Raw genomic sequence first — 26,625 nt, 5'->3', positions numbered from 1 at the left:
GACAAAAACTCTGATTGCCAAAATCTGAAATTGCCAAAACAGCCCTCATAGACTTTGGAAAATTGTCCAAAAACTCTGAAAAAAAGTACATTCATAAAAAGCCTCAAAATTGTCCAAACAAAACTTAAAGGAGACAAAAAAGTTTCCAAAATAAGCCTCGAAGAAGTTGCCAAAACACAGAAAAATTGCCACAAAAAACCTCAAAGAAGGTGAAAAAAACCTCAAAGAAATTGTCCAAAAAAACGTTGAAAAAGGAGAAAAAAAACTCAGAAAAAAAATGACACTCATAAAAAGCCTAAAAATTGTCCAAAGAAAACTTGAAAAAGGCAACAAAAATGTCCGAAAAATCTACAAAAACTTGATGAAAGCCCAGTTTTGATTATTGGGGGGATGTAACCTGTAAATTACGCCTATTCCTGCACACACAACGCAGTGCTGTAATTGTCCGAGTTGATATTTGTGTTTATTCAGTTCCCACTCATTTTTATCCAGTTTCTCTTTGATGTTCCAATTTGCAGCTGGAACGGCTCAGTTTCCCCACAAGGAGAAACTTTCCGTTTCATCAAAGCTAATCTGATCTAGTTCCACTGGATTTAAATCTCTTTGGAGACGAGCTGAATGCCTGCAGCAACACGCAGTGCAGTACAAGGTTCCCTAATAAACACAAGCTGGGTAATGTACAACGTGCTGCCGTCTGTTTCTAAGTGACTAAGCACAGAATCCAGGCTAATTAAAGTCCTTTTTTTAGCAAATATTAATGGTGACGTGACAAACAAACTTGCTTGTTGGTTTGTAGAAATCTGAGCTGACAAAAACTCCCAAAAATATGTCCAAAAAAACCTTGAAAAAGGAGACAAGAACTCAACAGACAAAAAAAAACCTCAGAGACTGCAAACAATTTGTCCAAAAAACCCTCAAAGTAGCATCTAAAGAAACTAAAAAAGAAATTCTCAGTCGACTAACACTTCTGGGCTTTTTCCATTTTCAATGTTTTTGTCGCCTTTTCTGACATTTTTGCCGCTTTTTTCAATGTTTTTGTTGATTTTCTGTTTGTTTTTTTGAAAAAGTTGACAATAAAACCCACAGAGACTGCGAAAATGTGTCCAAAGAAACCTTGAAAAGGAGACAAGCTCTCTGAAAAAATTGCCAAAAAAGTCCCTCAGAACCATCAAACATTTCCAAAAAGGTCGACAAAGACACTGAAAAATAGACACAAAGAATGCAACAAAAACATTGAATAAATGGTCCAAAAAAACCTTGAAAAATGAGACAAAAACTCCCAAAAATTATCTTAAAAAAAACAAGACAAGAATTGCAAAAATTGTCAAAAAAAAACTCAGAAATTCCGAAAAAGTCGACAAAAATGCTGAAAAAAAGCCACAAAAAAAGCCCCAAAGGAGAGAAAAATGTCCAAAAAAACGGTCAAAAGAAAACTTGAAAAATGAGACAAAAAATATCTAAAAAAAAACTTGAAAAAGTTGACAGAAAACCCACAGACTGCGAAAAATGTGTCCAAAAAAACCTTGAAAAAGGAGAGAAGCTCTCTGAAAAAATTGCCAAAAAAAAGCCTCAAACGTCGACAAAATGTCCCAAAAAGTCACAAAAAAATCCTCAAAGAACGCAAAAAAGTTGAAGAAATGGTCCAAAAAAACCTTGAATAAGGAGACAACAACTCCCAAAAATTATCTAAAAAAACCTAGAAAAAGTAGACAAGAAAAAAAAAAAAAAAAAATGGGCAAAAAAAAACCCTGACTAAAGAAGTCCTAGTAGACTTAGACCAAACCGATAGATTGGTGGACTAATGGACTCAGGCAGTGCGGCCCTCGTTGCGTCCAGGCTAACGCCCGGGTGGGCTCTTTGTTTCAGGTGCTCCAGGGGACGGAGAACAGCGTGGAGCTCAACTACCTCAACTCTCTGACGGAGTACCAGGTGGCCGTTTTCGCCGTCTATCATAGCTCCGCCAGCGAGGCTCTGCGAGGAAGCGCTACCACGCGTAAGTTTGGAAGATTATGCGGATACAATGAAGACACAGGGGGAGCTGTTGGAGGGCTGTGGAATCAATCAAAATTGGAATCCCGATAAGTATTTCGGCTTAGTCTGGCTATCCCCAGACCAAGATCAATCTGTTAAATTTGAAGATTAGTCTGGGGAGTCTGCTCTGTATTTTCTACTGCACAAGAGGCGGGATCAACGGGCATTGTTCAAATGACTCCGTACGCAATTGGATACTTCCTTCAACCAATCAAAACAACGTGTCTTGTTACACAGGGTACGGGTGTAAATCCCAATTTTTTATTATATAGATTCTTTGTACAACGATAATAGTATTTACCGACATCCCACAAGTTCGCCACAATGTGATTTTGATTCGATTCAGTTCGGCGAATCGGTGGAAAAAGGGTGGCTACTTTGAAGAATCTAAAATATAAGACATGTTTTCAGTTATTTCACACTTTTTTGTTAAGTACATAATTCCATATGTGTTCATTCATAGTTCTGATGCATTCAGTGAGAATCTACAATGTAAATAGTCATGAAAATAAAAGAAATCGCATTTGAATGAGAAGGTGTGTCCAAACTTTTGGCCTGTACTGTATATACTGTATAGTTACAAAAAGCAACTAAAATATGATATGATAATGTCATTACTACTAACCCCATACCGAATCCTCCTCCCATCCTCAGTCCATTACCACAGTTAACACATGTAATGCATGTAATGTACCTGGATGGTTCTTTTTTCCAAGTTTGTATGCGTGTGGAAGCACCAGAGACATAAAATATTTTCATAATATTTTATGCACTTTAAGGATTGAATCTATATATGGATCCAGATCGATTTGTATCGTTACACCCCTACAACAGACCACACTGAATTTGGGTCATTAAAGCGGCTCCATTATGCATTGGAGTCCTGATCCTCCATGTCTGACAGGACGCCTGTGGAGAGCTCTAATTCTGGTCGTGTTGCCCGAGGCGTTCGTCCTGAGCTCCGAAACACTTGAACCGCAGCCTGGCAGGACTCTCCAGCCGCTCGCTGATGAATGACGGGGAATCCCCCCCCCCCCACCGTCGTCATCGGAGGATGAATGCTAAGCTGCGAGTTGCCCTTGTTACAAAGTTAATGGGGTTTGGCTGCTGCCGCTGCTGTCTTTCTAAGACCAGGGGGTCTTCAACACCTTATGTGCCAAGGACCCCTTAACTGAGAGATGAAACAGGGACCCCCTACTACATATTTTATAAAATGAAGTTGGATATTTAACTGGGCCTACAATAAAAGCCTACAGCATTTATACTGACAGAAGTTGCAAAGAAACTCCCTTCTTTCATTTGGCCAGATGATAGGCTACATTGGTGGTAATTTACATGGGAGGATAGGGGTGTTACAACTAGAGCTGCCACCTCTTAGTCGATTAGTCGACTAATCGGTCTTTTTGGTCTTAGTCGACTAAGATTTCTTTAGTCGATTAGTCATTTTTTATGCTTATTCATGCTTAATTATTTATTTCAGGAAACTTCTGAGTATGTTTATGGTAAACACAAGATTTAAAGTGGTGCTTTTGCAGGATTAATTGTGGAGAAACTCAGTTTTACAGATGGTTAATTAACTACATTTATATTGTGCTTTTCTAGCCTTAACCACCTCTCAAAGCGCACAGCTCTGTCAATTAAATCAACTAATCGATTAGTCGACAAAATCCTATAAGTGTTAGTCGACTAAGAATATCTTTAGTTGAGGACAGCCCTAGTTACAACATCCCCAATAATAAAAAAAAGGCCAGTTTTCCCCTTGGTCTAACATTGGTTGAGTTAGCGCTAGTTACTGCAAGTAGCGCCTGCACTAAGCTATTCGTAAGTACACCAGGAGTTTATTTAAATAACACTTGCCTGATGGCTTCTACTCTCTGCTACCACTACCAGCAGTAAGACGAGTGCTTAGGGACCGTCTACAAACTACAACACTGAAAAGAGATGCAACAAAAATACTTAATAATTGAATGATTAAATAAGATAGTACTACAGCACTTACTTTTAAAAGTAAGTTAAGTCTTACTGCCGGTAGCAGCAGAGAGTAGAAGCCATCAGGCGAGTGCTGTTTAAATAAACTCCTGGTGTACTTTCAAACTTTCCAATGCCTCGTTTCTGAGTACAGAATCTATTTGTACTACTGTAGAAGTTTGGTACCATTCCTGGGCATTATTAGAGGGGTAATTTACAAGATACACTTTTGGTTCCATTAGCGCCTGCACTAAGCCATTCGGCTGATAGCACTAACTCGACCAATGTTAAGACCAAGGGGAAAAAAAAGCTGCAAAGGACCCTAGGGTGAAAATACTCCGAACCATCCCTGTAATATCAACCTTACGTGTTTAGTGGTTTGAGAGATGTCTTACATCTGCCTTTTGTGTGCTGTGCAGTGGCCCTGCCGATGGTGAACGACCTGGAGTTGTTTGATATCACGCACAGCACCATGAGGGTCCGCTGGAAGATCGCCGCCGGGGCATCTGGGTACATGATCCTGTACGCCCCTCTGACGGAGGGAGACCCTGCAGATGAGAAGGAGGTAAGATAATATAGTTTTTTTTAATGCCTTGGACAATAAAACAAACAGTGTCTACTGTTTAGAGAATTGAACACAACATAGTGCATACATAAATCATGTAAGTCAGGGGTCTTCAATGTTTTTTAAGCCATGGACCCCTTAACTGAAAGAGAGATGGAGCAGGGACCCCCTATTACATATATTGTATAAAATGAAGTTGCATATTAAACTGGGCCCACTGTAGGTGACCTAAAGCCTTTATTTTCATATATAAATGTATTTTTTTGTTGTTGCATATAATACCAAGCTATTAAATTAATAATTGTTGGCATGATTTTATAGATCTAAAATAATTGACAATAATTTGGTAGCCCCCCTGCAATGACTCTGAGGACCCCCTAGGGGTCCCGGACCCCCTGTTGAAGATCTATGATATAAGTCATTAATTGTTTTACAAATATCTGTAGGCAATAGAGCCCGACCGATATATCGGTGGAACGATATTATCGGTATCTGCATTTATAATGGCCGATAAATTAATATTTAAAAAATAAAATAAAAACGGACAAAGCACCCGTCAACCATGTTCTGAGTGTTGGCGTTGCGTAGTCTGTCCACCAGAGGGCGCTCTACAACCTCCCTGTTGGCAACACTCGTTTTTAAACCGTTAACCCTTGTGTTGTCTTGAAAAAAACCTTGTTTTTGCTTTTTCCAACGTTTTAAATTTTTCTTCTACACATTTTCAGCGCTTATTTCTACGTCCCATTTTTTTCTGATCTAAAATAATAAATTGAAAACGGGTTAACACAAGGGTTAAGTTTCATATCTTAAGTTTGTATTTTTATACATTTTATTTATCAAAACTTTAATATATTTTGATGTTCTTCTGTTCTGTTGTGACAATAAAACTAACAAGTTTCTTTTTAAACTGCATTATCATATTATTTTAGTGAGGACTCCTAAATAAGTACAAATAACTAATGTTAGGAAATCTGTTATGTTTTGTTACGCGTTTCTGGATTTCTTTTAAAAATATACATCGGCCGATATATCGGAATATCCGAGTGATTGAGACCATAAACTCATTATGAAAATGTTTACTGAGGTAATAAATAAAGTGAGAAGTGGGTCACTTTCTCACAGACTTCTACAGAAACCGCATGTGTCGCCTGGAATTCACAAACAGCTGACTTCAGACTTGACTTGCGAGTCAACCCAAAAGACTTCAGACTTGACTCGAGCTTCGAGACTCGTCAACAACCTGTTTTCATGCAATTATTGCTTCTTAAATCTAAATTAATTCATGTATTTTATTTTATTGCCGCATATACGTTGGGGATACGTATGACGAGCTGCATGTCCCCTGCCCTTTGCCATAATGTGCAACGTAACGCATGCGCTTTGCCTTATGTGCACGCACTCACATATAAAAAAATGCATTGACGATGGAGACACCAAGTCCTTCCAGAGTTGAGCCTTTTGTCATTAGTTTTGCTTTCAATAACTTCGTAAACAGTGGCAGTAAGCCAACAGCTACACGCAAGGTGTGTGGCACCAAGATAAACGATGCCGGATCAACAACGTCGAACTTCACCAGGCATCTCAAAACGCACCTAGATAGGTCAGTCACTTTCACTTGAACTTTCCCCTCAAAGACTTGAGACTTGACTTGGACTCAAGCTCAAAGACTTGAGACTTGACTTGGACTCGAGCTCAAAGACTTGAGACTCGACTTGGACTTCCAAAAATTGACTTGTGAACATATCTGTCCAGACTACAAAGCAACCCCGGAGTTTTCAAACCAAAATGGGGAGCAGCAGCGTTTCCAAACGTCTCCGTTTAGAGAGGGTGGACACGAGTCGTAAACGTAGCAAAAGATATTCATTTTTAAAACCAAAACACATAGGTGTGAATGTAGCCTTAATTGCAGAGCTTGAACTGGCAAACTCCTACTAGCTTCTCTTTTTCTTCTTTCCTTTGCCTGCAGTGTGTTAGTTTTTGGCATCTTTGTGTCTTTGGCCTGATGGGTGAGCGTTACAGGAACTCTTTCAAACACCTGAAGTTGCTTTGAAATGATCCTCTTTAAAGACGCTAACTGTCAGAGCACACACAGACTTCTGCTTCATAGAACTGACTTCCCTAGACGCCTTTTTGTATTTGTAATTGAGTTGCTTCAAAGTAAAAGTCTGCCTTGATGTGTTTGTGTTATTTTTTCCCCTGCATTGTCTATATCGAGCACGTAAGCCTTTAAACCCTCAATAATGCTCAGTGAGGGAGATGAGACGCAGGTGAGAGGATGGAAGGAAAATGGAACAAAACTAAGGTCGCTTTCACACCTGAGCAGTTTGGTCCGTTTAAACTGACCCCTGGGGCGTTAGCTTCTGGTCCACTTGAAAACCGGGGTCTTCGGCTACATTTACACTGCTACGTTTTGGTTTAAAAAGGAATATCTTCTGCTACGTTTCCTCCTATAGAGCACGGTGGCTCGGTGGTTAGCACTTCTGCCTCACAGCAAGAAGGTTCTGGGTTCGAACCCAGGTCGTCTCAGGCCTTTCTGTGTGGAGTTTGCATGTTCTCTTAGGGCTGTCAACATTGTTAAAAAATGACGTTCGAATATTCCCTCTAAAAAAAAAACACAGAACATTGGAACCATTCGAACATCTGGTCGTCAAATTGATGTAATATCCGGCGTCCGATTTATGGCACTCGAGCCCAGGTCGCGCACGGCTCTTTTTATCAGCGGCGCGCAACAAAGTGGAAACAGGAGCCTGAATGAGTTCGCCAACAATCGGATGCCAATACTTTCAGAGTGACTGCAAGTCTCTTTGATAAACTCACCGCGCTAAGATGAGTTCTTTTATTGTGAATGAAAGGCTCGATCCGACAAAGTAGATCAGTGAATCAACTCGAAGCATTGACGGCAATGCTGCTGCCAGTTCTGCCGTTGTTTACCTTTGTCTTCTAGTCTGTAGAAAGAGCAGCGTCGGTAGACTTTGCTCATTAGCGCCACCGCTGTTCAGGAGAAGACTGCAGCTAGTGTCGCGACCACCAGCGCAGGTATAAATAGTCACGGCGATCTCATGATGTCACATTTGTACGCGCCAGCTGGGCTGCGTCCGGTATGTAACGGCTTTCAGGCGCGCTAGCAAAGCAGACAGCCGGACAGCCTCTGCTACCGCAAGCGTTTTTTTCCACTTTTAAAAAAAAATCTTTTATTAGAATATTTATTTTCACCTTCGAAATTTGTTTTTTAAAAACTATTTGAATATATATTCAAATTTAGAATATTTGTTGACAGCCCTAATGTTCTCCCTGTGTTTGCGTGGGTTTCTTCCCACCATAAAGACATGCATGCAAGGACGACTGTTGAAAATTAGCCAACTGGCTAACACTGGCGCATTTACCGAAATGTTCATTGATGTGCTAATCAAATAAATAAACAAATAAAAATGTCCCCCTCTCATTCCCCCTGCTACGGTGTTTCTCCCTCTCATTCCCCCTGCTCTGGCGTTTCCGAGCCCCTAAATAAACAAATAAAAATGTCCCCCTCTCATTCCCCCTGCTCCGGTGTTTCTCCCTCTCATTCCCCCTGCTCTGGCGTTTCCGAGCCCCTAAACCGGAGACATTTGGAAACACTTCTGATCCGTTTTGGTTTGGAATCTACGGGGTGGTGTTGCAGTCTCAACGGCCGCGAACGGAGACCTTTGGCAACACCGACACGGACGCCGACGTTTCGCCGTCTGATTGGGTCTTATCGGTCACAACGTCTCGTTCTCTGAGACTTAGCTACTAACGTTAACCAGCAACGGGGGGAGTCTCCACGCTGCCTCCTGTTTATACCCAGTATACCAGAATGTTGATGAGATATGAGGTTCGGCCGTGTTAGTTTAAACTGAGATTAGTTCTTCGACTGAAGCTAAAAACCCATGTGTGTGGACTTCGATCGATTTTTTTGGCTCAAAAAGTCTGCTAAAAAACCACAAGTTAGCGGTGTAAATGTAGCCTCGGTTTGATTCCAAATGAACTAGAGTTCGGTTCACTTTAGGTGAGAATCTAATATGACCCAAAAACAACCTGCACATAATTTATAGACTTGTATACGATTTAAGGGATGGTAACTTTCAGATCCATAAGCTGTTCGTAGCACACCTCGCTCATCGTCTGTGTGACATCATCATCTCTCTTCTTCACTCGCCGTCTGTCAGCTGATCACATTGTTTGTCTTCTTCTAAAATATTAGAAACACTAAAGGAAAACCAGAAAACCCAAGCTGTATAAATTTGGCGTTGCTCTATTATTTCTAAGACCAGTGTCGCGAGTTTAACTCGGATATTCTGTCCAATAAACAAGCAACCGCTTGGTCCATGTGACATTTGTTTTACAACGTTTGGTGCGTTTGACAAAATTCCAACAAACTGTAGGTGTGAGAGTGCCCTGAGAAAAATGAGAAGCCATTGGTGGAGCGGTAAAATTGATCGAGTTTGATTGATCAAGTTGGCCAATAAGCAAAAAACATCATCTGGTGTAAAAGTCAAATAATAAAAGAGAAAAACAGTTGAGCCACAGCTTCTCAAGGCTGCATAGTAAACAGCATGAGTAACCTTTTAGCCTCTCTATGGTGCACAAGCCCCCCCCCGAAAAAAAACAACCGTAGGAAAAAGAGATCCGCTTGAGCAGTGAAGGAAGATTAGACGGAGCAGCGATGTGAAGGGCACAGCCAGTCGTCTGCATCCCTATCCCATTAGACCTCATTACGCCTACCGTCACGTTCCCCTTCAGGCAGAAAGCAATAAAGGAAGGAATTCAGAATCGGGATGGATTTGTTCCAGCGGTGAGGACAAGTCTGGCTCTGAGGGACCACTGTCCGAGCCCGGGCTTGGCTGGCTCGTGTGGTGTCCACTGGCGGGCCATGTGGAGACTTATCTAGGCCAAAGAAAGAGCCCAATCCAGTCCAGTTTGACTCAGAAAAAGTGCTTTCTTCCACACTAGTTCAGAGGAGCAACAGTGGGCACCAATCAGCCAACAGACTGAACCCAAAAGAGAGAGAAATCTGAAAGATGTGAACAGCAACAGGGAGAGGTTAGTGTTTTGGCTAAAATTGGCTTTGAATACCAGTGTCCCGAAAACGGATTTTCCTGCCAACAGCAAAGTGTGTGTCACAGAGTGAACTTCATGTCAGTGAGGAAATGCCTGTCCTCAAGCCAACACATACATTTACATAGTAAGTAAACATAAATGAAGGTCTTGGTATCTATATAAATTGCAGGAACGTCTGTCCGTCTGTCTGTGTGTGTGTTATGTGCATATCTCTCGAACCGTTAGTCCGATGGATTTCAAACTTGACGGGTGTCTTGCTACGGGCATGAGTAAGTGCAGTGCCAAGTTTGACGTTGTTTGGATTAGAAATGCAAAATATATCATTAAATATATAGCGGTAAAAGAAGCACACATTGGCTTTTGCCTTAGCCGCTGGCCACTCCCCCTCTCACACAGCACACTGACTGAGCAGCCTTATAAAACTAACTTTGTGTCATATTTGCTGAAACTGGCTCTTCGCAATCCTACCTACGGCACCTTTAATGGTGCTTTCAATTGCACCTAAAATATATCTAGCTATTACAGATTATTATAGTGCGCACAGTAAACTAAATCAATACCTTCAAGCATTATTAAAATAGGATCTCTGAAAGACTTACTTGCTTCGTGGCCCCATGAAAATGGTTGTTCTCTCAAGCAGCTGTCTGTCCGTGTCAGTGATCAAACCTAACAGCCAATCAAAGGTCACGGTCAGTATTCAAAGTGACCAATCAACAGGGCGGAGACATCGGTCAAAGTCTCAAAAGTCAACTTGACGAGGGCTGGGTACAGAATTCAATACTTTTTAGGCACCAACCAATTCATTCGACCATTCAATACCCAATTTCAATACCTAAGGAGTAAATCAGTAGCCTGACAAGCCAGCTAGAGTTTGGTTTTTCCAGCTCGCAAACCAACGGAGAGTGGCTAGACTGTGCATGTAGGGTGCATGTAGATTTCTAGGCTAGTAAATCGGTGTCAGTGAGCCAATAAGCGTACAGCATGGTTCTACCAAGATCTAATAATACTTGTGATCGTTCAGGAACCGGTATAGAAGTCAAGGTATTGGTATATTTTTCATCGAGTGTTGAGCAGTTGCGAGTGAGTAGCGAGGCTCGAGCTTGAGATAGCGTTCTGTGCACTCATTTCCCGTGCACCTGCCTGGTTTTTATCTGCGCACGATGAATTGAACCCCACACTTCTGTAACTGACAGAGATGCAGGCAAGCAGGGAAATCGTGAATCGTCTTGATATTAAAGATGATTTCCCCGATGCTAAAGTCATACTGTTTTCAGTCTGCGGTCTGAAACCGTATTCAGACTATCATGGGGCATTTACACTCTGAAACTAGACTATTGCAAACCATTTTAGTTCAATTTGGCAGCTAAGCCACCTTTGATTGATTGTGTGTTTGTTTCCGCATATGATAAAGGCTCACCAGCTCCAGGGCCAAGCCAACATTCAGCCTTTCTGTTAGATTCCAAAACATCCACAGTACAAGAGAGCAAAACTGGGCCAAAAATAGAAAATCTACTCCAATGAAAAGGGAACCTGCTGATGTACATGTCAACCTCCAAAAAGTTTTTTTTTTTCCAGTAGTTCTGGCATTTTTCATCTTATTTATTATCTCTAGTACATTTATTGTATTTTCCTTATGTGTGTATGTCCTTGTAACTTGCTGCTGTAACAGAGAGAGTTCCTATTTTGGGATTAATAGTCTATCTAATTAATCTATCTATCTATCTATCTATCTATCTATCTATCTTTCTATCTATCTATCTTTCTATCATTCTATCATTCTATCTTTCTATCTATCTATCTATCTATCTATCTATCTATCTATCTATCTGCGACAGGGCAACTCCGGAACATGGAAGGCTTCATGTCTTTTTTGAGTCAGTATAAATCAGTTAGGAAGTATGGGTCTTAAAATTTGGCAGCACATCTAATATCTCGGGCTCCAGAAGGAAACCAATTTATTCATGGACGGAGCAGACAAGAAGAGCCAGATGGACAAACATTTGTCAGTGCCTCCATTCTGCCAGATTATTATTATTTTTTTTTTAACATCTGTTTTAGGTTTGGCAGAAGGTGAAAGATGCTAAAGTTCTGGGTCTGCGGCCATTGTGTGTGTGTGTGTATTAGCAGCTGTGTTATAGTGGAGTCAATCATCCAGAATCAACCTCTGATCTGGCATTAGACACTGGCCAGTTAGAAATCCTTTTTACATCTGCATTACGCTTGGTCAGGCGCCTTAGTCGTTGTTATTGATGCTAAATGTCTCCTTTATCGTCATATCTAAACACGCTGACAACCACTGTCCGTATTTTTACGAGCTTTCAACAGATTCTCGCTCCCATCTCAATGCAATTCAATTTTATTCATAGTATCAAACCATAACAAGAGTTATCTCGAGAAACTTTACAAATAGAGTAGGTCTAGACCACGTTCTGTAATTTACAAAGCTCCAACAATCCCAGTAATTCCTCCAAGTGCAAGCATTAGCAGTAGGGCTGCCCCCTCTTAGTCGAGAGGTCGACTAATCGGTCATTTTGGTCTTAGTCGACTAAGATTTCTTTAGTCGATTAGTCAATTTTTATGCTCATTCATGCTTAATTACTTATTTCCAAGAAACTTCTTAGCACATTTATGGTAAACACAAGATTTAAAGTGGTGCTTTTGCAGGATTAATTGTGGAGAAACTCAGTTTTACAGATGGTTAATTAACTACATTTATATTGTGCTTTTCTAGTCTTAATCACCTCTCAAAGCGCACAGCTCTGTCGATTAAATCAACTAATCGATTAGTCGACAAAAGTGTTAGTTGACTAAGAATTTCTTTAGTCAAGGACGGCCCTAATTAGCAGTGGCTGTTGCGACAGTGGCGAGGAGAAACTCCCTTTTATGAAGAAACCTCGGCAGACCCAAACTCTTGGTAGGCGGTGTCTGACTGGGCTGGTTGGGGGTGTGATGAACAGTGGCAAATAATAGTCAAATTAAAGATAATAGAACAGTGACTACAACGGTAGTCGTTGTAGTTCATGTCATAGCCGGGCGTTACAGGATGTAGTGTGCTGGACATCGCAGGGAATCGCAGAGCGTAGCAGGGTGTAGCAGGACCACAGCGACAGCTGCACCCAAGACCCAGATCTTGATGCCACCCTAATCCAAGGCAATATTCTGGGCGAAAAAGAAACCTAAGGACTCCAGGGAGTAAAACGTCCCCAGAGCTAGGTTAGTAACAAGCATTTCAGGGACAAGGATGCACACAAAAACCACGATGAGCCTAGTATTTTACGTCAATCTTGTAAAATATATCCTTTTTCCACATTAAAATGTCTAAAAACGATAAGATCTACGTTCTAAATGTTGAGTTGCGTTACTCGCATTATCCCAAATATTCCAACCCGGAGAAATTTGTAATTTATTCAAGGTAACGGTCTGTTAAAGTTGATCGCCTGTTGATGGCGTCATGCTCCCGATTGACATTTTTTCACCATTTTCTGACACTTTATAGACCAAACAACTGATCCATTCATCCAGAAAATAATAGACAGATGAATCAACAATGAAAATAATCGCTAGTTGCAGCCTTAATGTAGTTTTGAGGTCCCACCCGCTAAAAGTAAGAGGAAAAGTTGTTATCTGTTATAGTTTTTCCTGTTTTATTGTGTTAAATTGTTCCATGTTTCCTTGTTTACGGTCTCTTGTGCTCTCTGTTGCATTTTACCGTGTTTTCATCCTTGTGTATGTTTTATGCTTCAGTTTCCTGGGGCCTGTTGCACAAAAGTAGAGTAAAGAAATCCAGGATAAATGAAAAAGCGCAGCTTGACTTAGTGTGATCCGCTCATCGAGGCTTAATCGGTTACACGTTTGCCGAGCCAGGATAAGTAGGTGAAGCTACGTCAAGCCAGGTGTAGATAGCTGGGATAAGTGCACGTTCACAGATTTCTTAAATAGACCACGGTATCGATCACAGATTTACTGATGCAGAAATGGAAAAGACGTGTGCAGCATATGTTTCACCCGCTGAGCAGCAGCTTCTAATGGAAATTTACGAGGAGGTGAAACATAATATGCAAAAAGGGAAATACGGCTGTTATCAAACAGAAAAAAAGCCCGACAGACAATAGCGGACCGACTGAATACGTATGGATTTATAAAACAAATCTAGGCCTATTAGTCACTCCACGTTTTAATAGCTTTAATATGCTTGTTTTATGTGTTGGTTTTATTGCTGTATCTGTTTTTATGTGCTAAATGTGCTGGTTTTAGTGTAAAGTGTCTTTGAGTAGCCTGTAAAGCACTATATAAATAAATAAAAAATAATTCTTTTTCCTGGGAAATTTATAAGGACTAGGCTTAATTTCAAAGCTTATTCATAATGCGACAATATGTTTTACAACTATATGCACAGATCTCCATAAGCTATGTCTAATTCTAAATATCTTTCTACAATTAATGTTCATACAGAACAAGCTTGACTGGACAAAAACTAGAAAAAGAAGTGACTTCAATACACACTGTAAGCATATCTGTAAAACAATGTAGCAATGTAATTATTCATGTTTTTTTTTCTCACTCCCAAGATGACAATGACAGCCCCAAAATAAAATTATCAAGAAGCTTTGTGGCATTCCACCACATTCTCACTCCCATTTGGTAAAAAGGACTCTTGATCAGGTGCCATTGTCGTCGTTATTGATGCTAAAAGTCCGCTTTTAGAGTCCGCTGCACGGTGTGGGAGGATCCCCCTGCCTCCCCCCGCCTCCCCCCGCTTCCCCGCGTCGCACGGGCAGGGGCACATTTCACGGGGACAGCAGCGGAGGAAAAGCCCATTTCCTCCGTATCGTCCCACTGTTTACCATTACCATCTCAACAACTGTCTGCAGTAGTAGGATTTAAATCAAACTCGTGACAGCAATAGTGACAAGAAATGCATATTAATAAAATGAAGCAGAACACATTCAGAAGACCATTTCGGATCAGAGTGTCAGCTGATTTAACACATCAGACTCCAGGGTTAATCTTAGCCTGGCTGTTATCCTGCTCAGGACCAGGCTAGCTGCAAAGAATAAATCTCCATGGTTACTTGGCTGGGTTTAATTCAACCTGCTTTTGTGCAACCAAGTCAAAGCTAAATTCATCCAAGATAACCTGAATATCCCGGCTTAATCCCTTATCCTGGTTTTGTGCAATACCCCTCTGTTTTATTTTGTAGTCTGTTTTTCTCCCATGTCTTTGTGATTGTCTGCCCCACCTGTTCCTGAGCCCTCGTGTCACCTGTTCCCTTGTTTCACCCTCGTTACCTTGTGTATTTTAGTCTCTGGGTTGTCTTTGTCTGTTGTCAGATTATTGTGTGTGTAATTCTACCCCCGTTTGTCTCGGTGTTCCAGTATTGCTATTCCCGGTCTTTTGGCTTCCTCAGCGTACTTTTACATAAAATTGTTCATGGAGATGTTCCCAAATATTTTAGAAAGTATTTTAAGAGTAAATGAAGTTCATAGGTATTCCACTAGGGGTAGCTCAACAGATTTTGTACCTCCAAGAGCTAAGACTAACCTGGGCAAACAGTCCTTTCTTTATGTTGGAGCTACCCTTTGGAACTGGTTACCTGGTACACTTAAGACAGTCCAAAGCATTGGCAGTTTTAAACAGGGTTTGAAATAGAGATGGTCCGATACCATTTTTTGCTTCCCGATACCGATTCCGATACCTGAACTTGCGTATCGGCCGATACCGAGTACCGATCCAATACCAGTGGGTCATATATTTTATTATGTTTTAACAACTGTATACTACTATCCCTGTATGGATGGGATATGATTTCTATATTTGTTGTCTGTCTGGCTCAAGTTAAACTCTTTGTAAAACATGAACAAACACAAACAATGAATGTCGTAGAACTTTCTTTTATTCTCCAGTTTGACAGTTGGTTATAATGGAAAAAGAACATAAATAAACTACTTTTAACGTAGATTTTCTTTAGAGCTTTATTACGTGGTATCGGATCGGTGCATAACTCCAGTACTTCCCGATACCGATATCGGAACATCTCTAGTTTGAAAGTATGGCTTAGGTGCCAATTGTAGTCGTTATCATATCATAGTTTATTTTTATTGTTAAATTGTCTGTATAATATGGATGAAATTGATTAATGTATGTTGAATGATGGATGTGTAACCTGCTATTACTTGTCCTCTCCCCTTGCCCTTATAGGGACCACAATGGAAATAAGTCTTTGGGCTTTATTGTGTCATCCCTGACTATTTATGTATTTTTAATGTATGACGCAGAGTGCTGTTTCATATAGGTTTTTATATTTAAGTGGTCAAATCAATCAATCAATCAATCAATCAATCAATCAATCAATCTTTTGAAAATACTTTCGCCTGCTTACTTCAGGACTCTTTTCTGTTGTAACCCTTTTTTATATATTCAATCTTCAAACTCAACGCAGCCCTGTCATATCTGCATTTTCGGGAAGAAAGAGCCCAGCCACATTCAGGAAATCATCTTATGTAATCACAAGCTTGCTTCTCTGCCTGTCTGGACAGGACTGTGGATCGATGGAGGGTTGGATGGTGTGATAGATAAATGGACAGATGGAGGAGAGACGAGATGAGATTGTGGAGAGAGAAAGACACTGCACCCTCTTTCTGCTACAGGCACATACCTGTGTGTGTGTGTATGTGTGTGTTCTTTATCTGTATTTTTTTTATAATTGTTTTTTTTCTACTTATTAATGTGTCCGTATTTTATGGATTGTTTTTAACGTACTCATTAGTCACTGTTTAGAGCTTCTTTTTTAAAATTGTATTTATTTATATATTTAAGGATCTTTTGGTTATAAGTGTATGGCCTTTGGTGTTCCCTCGCTTATGATGGCGTTTCCTGAGCTCGGTTCAGCCCGGTTTTGTCGATGGGTATTGTATGAAGTGTTATATGAATAAAGTGTGTGTGTGTGTGTGTGTGTGTGTGTGTGTGTGTGTGTGTGTGTGTGTGTGTGTGTGTGTTCAGGTGAAGGTGGAGGACTCTGTAAATGAGGTGGAGCTCGAGGGATTGACTCCGGCCACAGAGTACACAGTGACGGTTTACGCCTTGTACGGAGAGGAGGCCAGCGACCCCATGACCAGCCAGCAGACCACATGTGAGACAAACGGACACACACACACACACACACACACACACACACACACACACACACACACACACACACACACACACACACACACACTGTGCTGAGGTGATCCGTCAGCAAACTGATAAATCCATCAACAGAACATAAATAACTAACGAAAGTCTTTTAAAACTGACCTTTGTCGATCTGAAATAAATACAGATTCAACAACCGCACAGCCAATTTCTCGCTTTAAAATTGTTTTCAGAAACGCTTTGGTCAACTATTTGTCGTAACGTAAGAGATCGTATACTGAACAAGCCGCCAATATGGTCTGTGAAATTCCGGGAGCCCCACGTTTTTTTTTTTATTTATTAATAAGGGAAATAATTCCACTAATTAACCCTGACAAAGCACACCTGTGAAGGTAAAACCATTTCAGGTGACTACCTCATGAAGCTCATTGAGAGAACACCAAGGGTTTGCAGAGTTATCAAAAAAAGCAAAGGGTGGCTACTTTGAAGAATCTAAAATATAAGACATGTTTTCAGTTATTTCACACTTTTTTGTTAAGTACATAATTCCATATGTGTTCATTCATAGTTTTGATGCCTTCAGTGAGAATCTACAATGTAAATAGTCATGAAAATAAAAAGGAAACACATTGAATGAGAAGGTGTGTCCAAACTTTTGGCCTGTGCTGTATGTGCGCCGGAAAGTGCTCTCTCTTCCTAATTGGTCAATGTCAAAGGACGACGTCGTAGAACGTGTCCCGCTAGGCGGAGAAAGGCAAAAATTATCTGACATGCTAGACTTTCGGCTTCGTGGTCGTGAAGTGTCCCAGACTTTAGATCGCTGACCTTTGATCACGTCCCACTACAAGGGGTTAAAGACAAACGTTTGTCGGTCCTGACCCTCATAATCGCGCATGACTTTGAACGTTTGTCTGTCGGGTCAAAATCGGGCTGAATTTGTGTAGGCGTTAAAGTCAAACTGGTTCTCACAGAGATAAAAGCACAAAGTCTCACACACACACACACACACACACACACACACACACACACACACACACACACACACACACACACACACACACACACACACACACACACACACACACACACACACACACACTCTTTCTCTCTCTTACAGTAAATTTGAATATAACTGGGAAACCATCAATCAGCTTTACTGACTGTTGATGAAATTCAATTTCATTAACTTTCTGACCCATTTTATGACCCTCTTGGACTCACCACTCGCTGCACATTATCTGATTTACCAATAGCGCGTTTAGATTTACTGTCAGCTGCCTGATGCTCCGTAGGAAAGAAACCACACATCTCCCAAAAAGTTTATGTTTGGGAGCACTCGTGTTTTTTTTTTTTTTTTTTTTTTTTTTTAGAAACCTCACTGTGAAGTTCAGGCAGTTTTTTTTTCCTTTTTTTAAAAAGATCTGGAGAGTCATTGAACCCGAGGAAGAGGAAGCAGCTGATTCCTCACATCAGCGCTCCCGCTCTTCACCGCTCTTCTAATCAGTCACATCGAGCCGCCGCAGTTCATTTTGCAAAAGTGTTTTGCCGGCAGTTTCGCGGCTTTCCGAGGACAGCTGCAGCAGCTTCAAGTTACGTCCCGGGCACCTTTTCAGCCCCGACAAATCTGGCAACCAGCGGTGCCAAATTACTGCAGTGAAAGTACTAATACCAGACTGTAAAATGACTCTGTTACAAGTAAAAGTCCTGCATTGAAAATGTTCCTTAAGCTGAGTGTTTAATGGTCTAATGATCTCAGCTGTAGGCTTGTAGTCCGTTTTGTTGTCGGCTAGTTTACTTTAGAATCAAACAACAGATTTTATAAACTACATGTGTTCTGTGTGCAGTAATTTTAATGTGTAAAGTAACTAGTAACTAAAGTAACCAGTAACTAAAACTGTAACAGATGAATGTAGCGGAGTAACTAAAGTAACTAGTAACTAAAGCTGGAACAGATGAATGTAGCGGAGTAACTAAAGTAACTAGTAACTAAATCTGGAACAGATGAATGTAGCGGAGTAACTAAAGTAACTAGTAACTAAATCTGGAACAGATGAATGTAGCGGAGTAACTAAAGTAACTAGTAACTAAAGCTGGAACAGATGAAAGTAGCGGAGTAACTAAAGTAACTAACTAAAGCTGTAACAGATGAATGTAGTGGAGTAACTAAAGTAACTAAAGCTGGAACAGATGAAAGTAGAGGAGTAACTAAAGTAACTAGTAACTAAAGCTGTAACAGATGAATGTAGCGGAGTAACTAAAGTAACTAGTAACTAAAGCTGGAACAGATGAATGTAGCGGAGTAACTAAAGTAACTAGTAACTAAAGCTGTAACAGATGAATGTAGCGGAGTAACTAAAGTAACTAAAGCTGTAACAGATTAATGTAGTGGAGTAACTAAAGTAACTAAAGCTGGAACAGATGAATGTAGTGGAGTAACTAAAGTAACTAAAGTAACTAAAGCTGTAACAGATGAATGTGGCGGAGTAACTAAAGTAACTAGTAACTAAAGCTGTAACAGATGAATGTAGCGGAGTAACTAAAGTAACTAGTAACTAAAGCTGTAACAGATGAATGTAGTGGAGTAACTAAAGTAACTGAAGTAACTAAAGCTGTAACAGATGAATGTAGTGGAGTAACTAAAGTAACTAGTAACTAAAGCTGGAACAGATGAATGTAGCGGAGTAACTAAGTAACTAGTAACTAAAGCTGTAACAGATGAATGTGGCGGAGTAACTAAAGTAACTAGTAACTAAAGCTGTAACAGATGAATGTAGTGGAGTAACTAAAGTAACTAGTAACTAAAGCTGGAACAGATGAATGTAGCGGAGTAACTAAGTAACTAGTAACTAAAGCTGTAACAGATGAATGTAGCGGAGTAACTAAAGTAACATACCCAGGGATTTACAAAGAATTTCAATAAAGTTGTATCGTATGAATGTAGTGGAGTAAGATAAAGTAACTAACTAAAGCTGTAAAAGATGAATGCAGCGGAGTAAAAAGTCCAATATTTTTCTCTGAAATGTAGCGGAGTAGAAGTAGAAAGTGGCATAACAAAAAGTAAAGTACCTCAAACATTTGGACTTGAATAAATTACTCAGTACTTAGTTACATTCCACCACTGCCAAAATGCCTGTGTGGCGCCGGGCCTCCTTGTGCTATATTTTGCGCCTCACTTTCATTTCCTAAGAGTTCTGAAGATCTGTGCTTCCTCCCCTCCCAGCCTCCCCTGTTTTCCCCACCGTGCCCACTAATTAAGGTTTTCCTAAAGTCTCCTTTAAGGTCCGTGGCCTGTGGCTTTAAGCCAGTGCCTGTTTTTGTCTTTTATGATGCGCGCAGGGCTTTGAATGCAAGGGGCGAGTTGAGGTCTCTCTTAAATTACTTTTAATTTCCTCCATCTTTGCAAGCAGGGCTTCACGCCTCCATCCTGACATGGCTCGTGCGTTCAGTCATCGATTATGTTAAGTGTTCATTTTCTGCTGATGTGTGTTTTAATCTTTCCTTCATTAAGTGCAGGAAAATCTCCACATGAGTTGCTCCTGACAGTCAAATCTGCTTTCGCAGTGATTACGCCTAGAGTGAAGAAGGGGTTGCCTGACGTTTTTGTATTTTATCAGCATTAGGATAAAGAAATTCTTAGTCGACTAACACTTATAGGCTTTTGTCGACTAATCGATTAGTTGATTTAATCGACAGAGCTGTGCTCTTTGAGAGGTGGTTAAGACTAGAAAAGCACAATATAAATGTAGTTAATTAACCATCTGTAAAACTGAGTTTCTCCACAATTAATCCTGCAAAAGCACCACTTTAAATCTTGTGTTTACCATAAATGTGCTCAGAAGTTTCTTGGAAATGAGTAATTAAGCATGAATAAGCATAAAAAATGACTAATCGACTAAAGAAATCTTAGTCGACTAAGACCAAAACGACCGATTAGTCGACTAATCGACTAAGAGGTGGCAGCCCTAATTTATTGAAAACTAAATTAGTTTTTTTTAGTTTATGTTTGTGGTTGTCTAAGCTGCACTGATCATCAGCTGGTGGTCCCGATGTTTTCCCCCCGTTTATTCTGACGTGCGGGACATTTAGTGTCTAATGTGCTCTTCACTCAGCGTGTTTGTTCGTAAGGACTCAGCCCCCGTCTCTCTCTGCCTTCAGACGCCACTCGTCCCTCATTTCATCCACTTATTCAACTGGTTTGTTTGCTTTCTGTCCACTGTTGAGAGAAAATGAGCTTTAATGATGGCTGCGGTGAAAAGAGGCCACCTCAGCTGCATAGAAAATAGGACCTCGGCGCGAAAAAGTAAAACGCAGCATGATGGCTCTTTTTTGCAAAATCAGACTTCATATTGGCTCTGATAACGACAAGCAGTTATGTGTTGTTTACAGCAGAGCATAAGAGCATACTAAATGGAGAAATGTATCCACTTTTAGACAGTCTTTTTTTTTTTTTTTTTTGTCTAATGGTCAAATCATTTTTAAGCCATCATTTTTAATCCATCATTCACCCTTATGGGTATATGTAGGCGTGTATATATGTAGGTAAGTGCATGCATGCATATGCAAACACACTGTATGTCAGTCCCTCCAGAAAAACGCGATTATGCAATCACATAAAGTCTGCATATTTATGCGGGGTGGCGCATTTTTTAAAATACGCCGCACTTTCACCGCATAAATTGTCGATTTCCACGCAAAAATATGCAGAGGCTTGCATGATTTCATAATCCACGCATTTTCGTTGCAAAAAAAAGTCCCATAATATATCTTAGCAGAAAGTTGAAAAATGTTGCGTTTACTTCACACAAGAGCAGCCATTTTCCCCTGTTGCCATGGGAACTTCATGACATAATTACGCGACGTGAACATCATCGAAAAGCTGGGTGTTGGGGGGGTGTTTCTTCTTCGTTTTTGCAAGTTCCCGCAATTTCATCGCATAAATATCTCTCATATTCCATCGCATTTTTTTCACATGCACACTCGCCCACTTATGGTGCGTTCAAATCAACTCCGACCTGTTGTAAGTGTGGGGGACAGAGGGTGCCCTCCTGTCTGCTACACCCTTGCTAACAGCCTACTAAAGCTCTGATTGGCTCGGTGGCTTTTTTAAACTGGGGACACTGACTCTGGTCTGGAACACTGCATTCGTCCATGCTTAATTAAAGAATAAAACATTCGACTTTGTCGTTCTTTAAAAAAAACAACCAAAGATCTTGTTTTTGCACATTGGAATAGCTTCTTAAACATTTTAGAACAGTTCCTGAATGGGCAGTTTTTTTTATGTGGACGCATACATTTAGAAACTTTGGAGACTTACCTATCTCTAAACTTTTTAATTTCCCATCCTCCTCATTCCTGTGCTGACCCTGGCTCGAGCTACTATAATAACAGATGCTCTGTCTCTCTCTCTATCTCTTTCTTGCTCTCTCTCTCTCTCTACTGCTTTGTCTTTATTCCGACCCCGGATATAATTGAGGTGAAGCAATGGCGAGTACGCTCAGGATAAAAGAAAAAAGAAAACCGATCAGTAATCCCCCAGTTTCCGAGAGTAAATCAGAAGTGAGGGTAAGAGGCTTTTTTAAACCTTTGCAATACCTTTCAGAGGATTGGGAAGGAAGTCGAGGCAGAGCCTGAGGGAGACTGATGGATGTAGTAAAGGGGGCTGTCCACTTTATAATTAAAATTGAGAAGTCCAATAACGTGGTTCAGACCCCCATGAGTGTAAGTGTGAGTGTGTGTGAAACCACTTACAAAGTCCTAACTCAACTCAACTCTGACCCCCTTTATAACTGCAGCTCTTTGGCAGCCAGTGTTTGTGCTGTGCTGCTGTTTTCTATCATCAGATTAAAGGGATATTTCACCGGTTCAAAGGTTCTGGCTACACCACAGATGCATTATGTGCAGCACTAAGCCCCTGGACCTTAGCAACAGTGGCTCTGCAAAATGGTCTCGGTAAGGAACTTGTTTTGGTGGAACATTTGCTCCCCGCTAAAGAAAACACCTCGTACAGTTTTTAATTAATTAATACAGTAACGTGAACTATTTAAATTAGCTGGTCAAACCTCATTGGCTCTTACCAGTGTATCTCTGTGTGTACTTCGTAGGGGTGGGAAACATAATCAAGTCTTAGATGCATCGCGATTCTCTCTAGAATGATTCAATGCTCGATTCAGATTGACAAATATATGTCAAAATCTAAGCTTTGCCTAGCTGCTTTGTCTAGGAAGCGATTAGCAAATTCTGAGTAGCAAACTCTGATTTACTGTATATGTATATTTTTAAAAATCACGCATGAAAATGTACATAAAAAAGTTGTTGCATCGATATGCATTGATAATCGGTTTAGAATCGAATCGTTGGCCTCTGAATCGGAATCAAATCGTGAGGTGCCAAGAGATTCCCACCCCTAGTACTTCGTCCACAGCAACCCCACCAATCTGTCCCAAAACGACCCAGTTAGAGAGGAAATGCCGTAACATATTCTTTCTAAATCTTTACAATCATTCTGCGAAAGAACCAAGCAGTCCGGCGTTGTTGCACCATCCAAATTGTCTTCGAAACTTTGTCAAAAACTGTTATTTTACCTCGCAGAACGCAGGACTTGCTGGTCTACCGAGGCTCCATCGGTTAGATTGTTTTGTTAGTTCCTAACCCTTTAAAACAATTATCATTAACACAAACCTAAAAACTGATGAATCCAGTGTTGGAGCAGCACCAAACATAGAGTGGATGGTAAACAAGTGTCCTGTGTTCAGGTGACCTTCGTCACCTTCCAGGGTTTCCACACTTTTAGAGCAGAGTGCAGTAAAACTGAAATATAGATGCAGTTCTTCAGCATCGATATGGACGTTTACTACGTGTCCTAACAGTTGCTTTTGGTCTAATCTCTTCCCACCTCAGTACCGCTGACCCCGGCGAGGAACCTGCGTTTCTCAGACGTGGACCACAGCTCCGCCCGGCTCACATGGGACTCTGCCTCCAGGAAGGCCAAAGGCTACCGCATCATGTACGTCAAGACCAATGGAGTCCAGACCAATGAGGTGAGAGGATCATTGCGGAGATCAAGGTTCATAAACAAATAAAAGTCTCAGACAGGGGCAGTGTCGTAGTCAAGACTATCTCAACCGAGACAAAGAGCAGAGTTTATCGAGACCGAGACAAGACCGAGACTTTGAGGGGTTGAGACCGAGACAAGACAAAGAGCAGAGTTTATCGAGACCGAGACAAGACCAAGACTTTGAGGGGTTGAGACCGAGACAAGACCGACACTTTGAGGGGTTGAAACCAAGACTTTGAAGGGTTGAGACCAAGACAAGACGGAGACTTTGAGGGGTTGAAACCGAGACAAGACAGAGACTTTGAAGGGTTGAGACCAAGACAAGACGAAGACTTTGAGGGGTTGAAACCGAGACAAGACAGAGACTTTGAAAGGTTGAGACCAAGACAAGACGGAGACTTTGAGGGGTTGAAACCGAGACAAGACAGAGACTTTGAGGGGTTGAAAGCCGAGACAAGACCGATACTTTGAAAGGTTGAAACGAAAACTTTGATGGGTTGAGACCGAGACAAGACCGAGACTTTGAGGGGTTGAGACAAGACAAGACCGAGACTTTGAGGGGTTGAGACCGAGACAAGACCGAGAGACTTTGAGGGGTTGAGACCGAGACGAGACCGAGAGACTTTGAGGGGTTAAGACCGAGACTTTGAGGGGTTGAGACCGAGATAAGACCGAGACTTTGAGGGGTTGAGAGCCGAGACAAGACCGAGACTTTGAGGGGTTGAAACCAAGACTTTGAGGGGTGAAACAAAGACTTTGAAGGGATGAGACCAAGACAAGACGGAGACTTTGAGGGGTTGAGACCGAGACAAGACCGAGACTTTGAGGGGTTGAAACCAAGACTTTGAGGGGTGAAACAAAGACTTTGAAGGGTTGAGACCGAGACAAGACCGAGACTTTGAGGGGTTGAGATGGAGACTTGAGGGGTTGAGACCGAGACAAGACCGGGACTTTGAGGGGTTGAAACGAAAACTTTGAGGGTTTGAGACCGAGACAAGACCAAGACTTTGAGGGGTTGAAACCAAGACTTTGAGGGGTTGAGACCGAGACAAGACCGAGAGACTTTGAGGGGTTGAGACCGAGACAAGACCGAGAGACTTTGAGGGGTTGGGACAGAGACAAGACCGAGACTTTGAGGGGTTGAGACGAGACTTTGAGGGGTTTAGAGTTGAGAGTCCAGGGTTAACCCAAGCTCCCATGCCAACTGAGTTTTTCTTCACTGTGACGGCCCAGAACATCTGGACACCATCCAGGCTGCACACTTTGGACGAACCAAACCACTGAAGATAGATTCAAATCCACGTCATGGTTTTTATCTGGTCCTGTGTCTGTAGGTGGATGTCGGCCTTGTGACAACCTGGTTGCTAAAAAACCTGACCTCGCTGACGGAGTACACAGTCGGGGTCTTTGCCATCTACGATGAGGGCCAAGCTGAGGCCACGACTGACAGCTTCACCACAAGTAGGAGCTACTTTGTTTTACCCGCCATTATAAGGTTTAGGTGCAGCAAATCTAGCTTTTCAGACGTTTTAGACACAGACAGACACAACATAAGCTTTTGGGTTTATTGTTACCATAGTAACCGTGTGTGTGTGTATGTGTGTGTGTGTGTGTGTGTATGTATAGAAACAGTCCCCGATCCGCCAGATCTGAAGAGCAGTGACATCTCCACAGACAGCTTCAGGGTGTCATGGCAGCACCCAGCCTCTGATGTGGTGATGTACCGACTCACCTGGACGCCCACTGATGGAGGGGACAGCGAAGAGTGTGTGTGTGTGTGTGTGTGTGTGTGTGTGTGTGTGTGTGTGTGTGTGCTTGTTTTACTATATTGGTGGGGTCCAAAAACCGGGGAATACAGTATAATTGGGGGGTCTGCAGAACCTTGTGGGGCCCAAATGCTGGACCCCACAAGGTTAAAGGGCTGTTTGAGGGTTAAGACTTGGTTTTAGGATTAGGGTTAGAATAAGGTTATGGTTAGGGTGACGGCAAGGGTTAAGGTTAGGCATTTAGTTGTGATGGTTAGGGTTAGGCATTTAGTTGTGATGGTTAAGGTGAGGGTAAGGGTTAACAAAAATATTGACAAGAAAGTGACAAAAAATTTTTTTAAAAGTGACAAAAATAAACTTAAGAAACTTTCCATTTTTGGATTTCCAGGAATGTCCTTAAACTTAACAGAAAAGGTACCAATGATTCTTCTGTCAGGACATTATCTGTTTTTCTACAGATTGTTTTCTTACAGTGTACCTAGTGTACATAGGCGTAACATTTAATATAAAGGTGTGCTTTGCTGCAAATAAATTACAATCAAATTGTAATCAGACGTGTCTTGCTGTGATGGAGAAAAAAATTCTTTACAGTTGGTAAAAGCTTTAGCGCGTAACTTTTTGATATTAATGAACGTAATGACATTCGAGCCGTTGGCAAATGAGTTGCTACAAAACTAATTTCACTCCTTCCAGAAAAATGCGTGATTGTTGTGGGCAAAAATCCTTGATTACGCGGCACGTTTTCTTCAAAAAATGCGATATGGAATATGCGGGATATTTATGCAATGAAATTGCGGGAACTTGCAAAAACTGCATTTTGATGAAAAAGAGAAAAAAGTGTGTATATGTGACTAATGAAATCATGCAAGCCCCGCATATTTTGCACGGATATCCACAATTTATGTGGCGCGTGTGCACCGTATTTTTAAAAAAATGCGGCCCCTGCATAAATGTGCAGACTTTGGCAGATTATGCATTGAATTATGCGATTGCATAATCGCGTTTTTCTAGGGGGACTGTAATGAAGACTA

At 41.2% G+C, this 26,625-nt stretch overlaps 1 protein-coding gene across 7 annotated transcripts in view; it reads left to right on the top strand.

The window, feature by feature from the left end:
- The window catches only part of LOC114568716 (collagen alpha-1(XIV) chain-like), a 317,958-nt gene that overhangs the window by 88,851 nt on the left and 202,482 nt on the right, over positions 1 to 26,625 (top strand). For all 7 annotated transcript variants that reach the window (XM_028598365.1, XM_028598362.1, XM_028598361.1 and 4 more), the window contains 6 exons: positions 1,867 to 1,993; positions 4,419 to 4,564; positions 16,640 to 16,769; positions 23,672 to 23,811; positions 25,163 to 25,289; positions 25,455 to 25,592. In XM_028598365.1, coding sequence (XP_028454166.1) covers positions 1,867 to 1,993; positions 4,419 to 4,564; positions 16,640 to 16,769; positions 23,672 to 23,811; positions 25,163 to 25,289; positions 25,455 to 25,592 — 808 coding nt within the window. The remainder of the gene's footprint in view (positions 1 to 1,866; positions 1,994 to 4,418; positions 4,565 to 16,639; positions 16,770 to 23,671; positions 23,812 to 25,162; positions 25,290 to 25,454; positions 25,593 to 26,625) is intronic.

This window comes from Perca flavescens, chromosome 14, assembly GCF_004354835.1.
Source record: "Perca flavescens isolate YP-PL-M2 chromosome 14, PFLA_1.0, whole genome shotgun sequence".
Classification (NCBI taxonomy): Eukaryota; Metazoa; Chordata; class Actinopteri; order Perciformes; family Percidae; genus Perca; species Perca flavescens.
This window is presented reverse-complemented; position numbering and strand designations above follow the sequence as displayed.